The sequence below is a fragment of the Pecten maximus genome, chromosome 14 (assembly GCF_902652985.1).
Source record: "Pecten maximus chromosome 14, xPecMax1.1, whole genome shotgun sequence".
NCBI classification, from domain to species: Eukaryota; Metazoa; Mollusca; class Bivalvia; order Pectinida; family Pectinidae; genus Pecten; species Pecten maximus.
Window position 1 is genome coordinate 35,252,517 of NC_047028.1, and position 6,587 is coordinate 35,259,103.

Genomic DNA, 6,587 nt, shown 5'->3' on the forward strand with positions numbered 1-6,587 from the left:
AGCTTAGAAAGTCCATTAAAGACATTGGCTGGAAGGTTTTCTATACGATTTTTATCTAGAGACAGATACGTAAGAGCGGTCAGTTCATTAAATATATTACCATTTAAATGCTTGATCCTATTAGATGCTAAATCTAATGAACGAAGTTTGGATAACCTAGAAAAAATATCTGTCGGAAGGACTTTAATCTGATTGTTATGTAGAGACAGATGTGTAAGTGTCGATAATGCGGTAAAGACATCGGCTGGAAGGATTTGTATCTGGTTGTTACCTAGATTCAGATGTGTAAGTGTGGATAGTCCAGTAAAGACATCAGCTTGAAGCATTTTCATCCGATTTTTATGTAGAGATAGACGCCTAAGAGCAGACAGTTCATTAAATATATTACCATTTAAATGCGTGATCCTATTAGATGATAAACTTAATGACCGTAGACCTGACATGTGAGTGAACATATCACTAGCCACAAACGATATATTGTTTTCAGTCAACACCAAATTTTGTATATTATATAAACCTCTGGTGAAATTATCTGGTATTGCATGCATGCCTCTTATAGCAAGATATGAAAAGTCTGAAAAGTTGACATAAAGTTTTAAAGGTGGATCGATCTTGTTAATGAAAAAGGAGATTTTCTTAAAAGGAGAACGTAAAGTACTGAGTGGAGTAGAGATGAAGCTGATAATTAAACCAGTACACATGCATTTTTGTGGGCATGGCTTGGCACAGAAGGACTCGTCATCAGAATTGGTACACTGGGCTACACCGTCACAAACTTTCTCTATAGGAATAGTGTATTTACCACCACGACTAGGATATGGACAGTGGTGGTGCCATGTACAGTTGTATAGTTCTGTAACACAAAAATAACACATATTAGCACGATTGGGAGCATGGCAATCCCCTGTACAATTGTATTGTTCAGTAACATATAAATAGCGCACGGTAACATTGGTGTTCCCTTGTACAGTAGTAAAGTTCTGAAGCACAATAATGATATATACCAACAAGATGTTGACAGTGTTGATTCCTTGTACACTTGTGAGTTGTGTAACAAGATAATAACACATTTAAACAAGGAACTGCATTCCTTTTTGAGTTGAAGACTGATGAACACACTGTCTTACATGAAAATAGCACAAAGATGGTTATAAACTTACCACAGTTGTCACCAGATTCCTGTCCTAGACATCGTATGGCACACCTGTAGCTGGTGTGTTGACAGAAGGACATCGGACATGCTATAAACTCGTCCACACTAGTAGACGGTCTACCTGTTGTATAAATGTAAACTTATTTTAGAATAATCGAGAAAGATGATAATGGAGTTATTTCAAGAAGCATTCAAAGGCAAAGAATTCAATTACCGTTCGTCGTAAGGTAGACGGGGCAAACATGTCTATAGAAATTACGTCAGAATATATATAATGAAATATTACATATGATTTTAAGGCCTTAACAGTTACATACCGAATTTTCTACGGCATGGTCGAAGGGTTAACACTAATGTTATAGTAGGCACTTGATAGATAAGTCCCAAAATAAAAATCGTAATTATACATCTATACTGTTTGTTTTATATTTATCCACGGATGCAAACATCAAATAACAATAGGCATACTAGCTTTTGTAGCATGCAGAAATCACACACATTCAATATCACTTAATTTTCACATAATTAAATGCTTAATATTTTCATTATGATATTCATAAGTTTATTCTAACACACTGTCAGTTCACTAAAGTATTTACTTAGCGCCCAAATTCGAATAAAGTTTCATGGTAAAAACAGATAGAAACTGTCACAGTAATAATTATATTTGCAAATCGAATGAAAAAAGGTGAAATTTGTGTTGTGCTACTTTAAAAGTATTTAATAAATAACTACCCTTTCATCAGCGTCATCACAGGGACTTGCCAATTTGTTACAGTATAAATGCATTAGGACAGGTCCCTGTGCTATCACATTATGATACACACCTAGAATGTAACAAATTCACAGGTCCCCAACGTTAGTTTAACTGGGTTTCTTTTTACACTTTGCTATCCAGCATTAACAATTAAGTACTATATACGTTACCTCCACGTTACTTAATATGGTCAATATTATAAGTTACTCTTCCTGTAAATATTTATATATTTGAAACCATTCGACTAGGTTTTGCTATAGCGATTAATTTTGATGTAAACTATTATTATTTGTTCTAGAATTATCGTACAGACCTCATACAAACACTTGTTAATTGACATTAACACTCTCAACTAAGAGTAATCCATTCGTGACAAGTCAAGGATCCCTTTCTAGCCCTCTCATTTTATCTAAATGACAATACTTTTTCCCACTTGCTTTAAATATTTAACTTTATAATGAAAACCAGCTCAATTAGTTCCAGCAATGACAACATACCTTACTAACTAAGCGGATACTAATCCAGAACACATCTATTATGGCATACTCTATTTTCCAGAGAATTAAACAAAAGTATTAAATGCTTTTCCAATACAATAGTCGCTACTACAACAGCTACTACTTGACTTTGTTGGTGGAATGATTATAAAGTTAAATAATTAGTAATGAGTTTTCAAACAATATGTCAATAGAAACGCCCATTAATAAAGACCAACACTTATTGAAATAAAATAGAATAATGAAAGAAATAAAACAAATGTATTAATGAAAATGATATATTGATATGTGTTAATTTCACTACTTTACAATCCACTTTCGGAATTAGACTTGGAAAACAAGTGCACGCGACATAAGTAAATCAGGACAGGTCATGTGTTGATTTTGACCATCAAATGAAGTCCAGCTTCCCAATTGAATCAAAAGGGCTAACAATGGTGTGCGATCAATTCAAACAAAGATTTTTTGTTTCTGGTGTTGTTTTTTTTCTCTTTGAGTCATCTACAATAATTATGTGAACAATAAATGAAAAGCTTTCCGGGAAACAGCTCTCAAGATGTCATAGTCGTAATTAAGAGATTTGTTTCCGCCAAATGATTAATGTCGTATAGATAATAATGACCTACCGATTGTTTTACAAACAAAATCGAGCTTCTCGCGTAATACTCAGGTATAACAAAATATAGAGATATCGACTGAAAACTGTCCATGTTTTACCGAGGAAAATTCTTAGATCTTATGCGTTTAACAATATACAGGGCAAATCTTTGAATGATGTCAAAAATGTTTTAAAGAATTATTTAGCATTTTAAAATTTACCATGTTTCATAGAAAGAACATTCAATTTTAGTTTTTTTCATTGTAGGCAATACTCATGCGACTTTTTATAAGAATTTTTGTTGATATTTTTATGTTTTTATTTATATATTATATATGTGTATGTCTAAATGAAATAACTTTGACACAGCAATAAATAAAATATATAAAAGAACGCTAGTTATCTATGAAACATGCAAAATAATGTTATAATAACTCTTCAAAAGTTGGAATCCGATGGGCAGTCATTTCAAAGCCTTTCTCGCGGCTCTATGACTGTTTTTTTACCTACAGTATGAGGGAACATCTCGTCTAAAAACTGACGGATGCTGTCGACACATCACCGCACATTGTTCAAATCTCTAGACATCTTAACAGCTGGAATAATTCGAGCAATAGCAATAAGGCTGAAAACAGACAAATTTTCAATATGTTGTTTGTCGAGGCTGTTCAATGCAATGTTATCATATGCTAACTGTTTTGCGTTAAATAAAATACAGAATTTTTTCAAATAAAATCGTACCGTTAAAAACTTGTAAAATGAGTTTTAAGGAAAATTCAATGCTTCCGTTAATATATTTTACTCGTGTGGCAAATTAAAAACTGGTTATATTTATCTCTTTAATTCAAGTGGTGCTATCACATTATCTGGTTATGGGATGGAAATCTCAAAGGTTTAAAAATAAAAACACCTTTTTTTTCGAAAGTTTTTTTCACTATACAATGATCACATGTTCTAATAGTTATGAAAACCTTTCACCTCCTCATTCATACTTTAACATGTTCCCTTTCAACCTATTTTTCAGCTCCTTTGATCACCAACTGAGTCGTTAAGCATCACTGACGAGTCATTGACGTACAAAACAGTTGTATGGCGCAGTTCGATTCATTTGTGAAAGGTACTTTTATCTTGTTGATGATAATTCATTTCTGTATTTCTTTTCTTTCGTTTATCTGCCGATATTCCTTTTCTCTGCGCAGTTTTAACATGTTCTGTTTTCTAACACTTAGAATACCGAATCAATCCAGAAAATTGGTTTGCTTTTGTTTAACGTCCTATTAACAGCCAGAGTCATTTAAGGACGTGCCAGGTTTGGAGGTAGAGGAAAGCCGGAGTACTCGGAGAAAAACCACCGGCCTACGGTGAGTACCTGGCAACTGCCACACGTAGGTTTCGAATTCACAACCTAGAGGTGGAAGGCTAGTGTTAAAGTGTCGGGACACCTTAACCACTCGGCCACCGCGGCCCCCAATCGAGAAACATGCAAGATATTTGCCATATATACAAAACATTAGTTATTATAAAAATAGAAATGCTAAAATTGACATTTGGTTAATTGTACCAAGACAGAAAATGGACCTTACTGTATAATTGTTAAATTTCACGGGACGATCATTTAGCGGTTACAGTCGGACGCAGTTTTTTTTTTTTTAATTTTGAGTAACCACGTCTGTTCAACATTACGCAGTAAACACTTCTTTACATTTCAGTTGATATATACAATTTAGATATTCTCTGTGTATTGGTTGTTGCGTTATATCCAATGCCAATGAACAAACAAAATTTTAAATTTCAAACCTACATTTTAATCTACTGATAAAAGGTTTGCTACTATGGATTTTTCAAAAAAATATCAGACCGATATGAAAAATAATGAAAAACAAATTACCCAAAAAACATTTTACCTTTTGGACATTCTTGTTCAGATGTCGATTCCGTTCCTCTCTCCGAGCGTTTCTGTCTGATGTTATTGATGCCTCCATACATAGCAGAATGTTTGACATTAAGTTCTCCGTTCCTGTCTGATTCAGTCATGCGAACAAAGTTCTGCCACTTTTCCAACTTTTCCGCTGCTGATAAACTATGATGGAAAGCACAAGCAATTGAAATAAAAGTGAGGTGTGTTGACAAAAGCTTGAAAACGTCCATGATAAAGGAAATTTGCTGTGCACGTGCGATTTCATGTAGTTGTGCAGCTATGAAAATTCAGAATGCGTTGAAGCGGTAACAGCAAACATATGACTAATAATTCAATACTGTGGTCATCGTCACATATTTCTCAATGTAAACAGAAACATAATCAATCAAATAACATAGGAAAAGGGCAAAAGTAAAATTTCGATCCTAACCCATGTTTGCGTCTATCATTGGTCCTGCAAATGTGAGAAACATTTGTCCTTAAAACTAAAATTGAAGATATTAAATATTTCAAATATAATTAAGTCAATGTTTTAGCCATACAACCAGTGTAGTTTTTCACGGTACTTCTCATTTTGTCTGTGAAGTTAGACTATACTGTACATTCCAAACCATTCATAGCGACAATATATTTGATTTGCACAATCGGTCAGATTCCTGACAATTTTCAATGAAGTCCTTTGCCTTCCCGATGACGATCATTTATACCAATAAACATTTCTTTCAAGTAACACCTATATGTTGTCATTATACTTATATAAGTTTATAATGTCGAAGAGGACTTTCAACAAGAAGTACATTTTTGTACTAATCGTTTGCATTCTTTGCTTTTCGTAAAATATGTTTAAATCAATGTAATTATTAAAAACCAAGTTGTGATATCACCTCTTCAGGGGTTTTTGGGGACATATATCGTTTTATGAAGCCCTATCTTATTTCACCTCCTATTAAAAGCAAGGGTCATCTATGGCCGTGTCAGGTTTTTCAATTTGGACAATGTAACATTAATGCGTAGGCAACATTTCTTTCAAGAGTTTTAATAATACAGACTCATCCAAAAGTAAGATAAATTTTGAAATCGGTGTGTACATTTTCTGAACATTATATTTCATACCGAGTGGTTTAAACGTACCACGGTGATGCCATATCAAATTGCCTTCGAGAAGAAGGTCTGACCAATAATCTCATCTCGCTCAAAGCTATCTTGCTGGAGTTTTATCAAGCTTTATATGAAGACCTGTCTTTTCAAAATCACAAAAAAATGTTTGAGGTTCTTTCAAGGAAACTGGATCATCCGATACTGTAAAAGATATGTCACCCGCAAATTGTTTTCTGAAACATTTTACTTTGTGAATAGTGATGCCGTAATTTTTTTCATTAAGTTTTAAATTAACTTGATAGGTTATTCAAGAACGTCTAATTAATGGCCCTCGTTTATAATGGAAGAACTATTCTTATATAAGGGTTCAAACCATAAAAACACAGAAAATCAAAAAAATACATCGATTCCAATGATTCAATGACTTTTTTTTTTAAAGTCTTGGTTTTTTTTATTCTGTATCATGGTACACTTTCCAATATATCCTCCTCCTATGCAACATAGCTGGAATTTCGCATTTCAATTTCAAGGGGCTCCGAGCAGGTCAATTTTGTAGCGGACAAATA

General features: G+C 33.6%; 1 protein-coding gene across 1 annotated transcript; it reads right to left on the reverse strand.

Moving 5' to 3' along the window:
• Positions 1–328: 328 nt before the first annotated feature.
• LOC117341879 lies at positions 329–5,153 on the reverse strand. The gene is made up of 4 exons (XM_033903740.1): positions 4,910–5,153; positions 1,161–1,274; positions 518–853; positions 329–357 (listed from the first exon to the last, which is right to left on the reverse strand). Exons 1-4 carry the CDS (start codon positions 5,151–5,153, stop codon positions 329–331), a joined length of 723 nt encoding a protein of 240 aa, XP_033759631.1.
• Between the last annotated feature and the right edge of the window lie 1,434 nt (positions 5,154–6,587).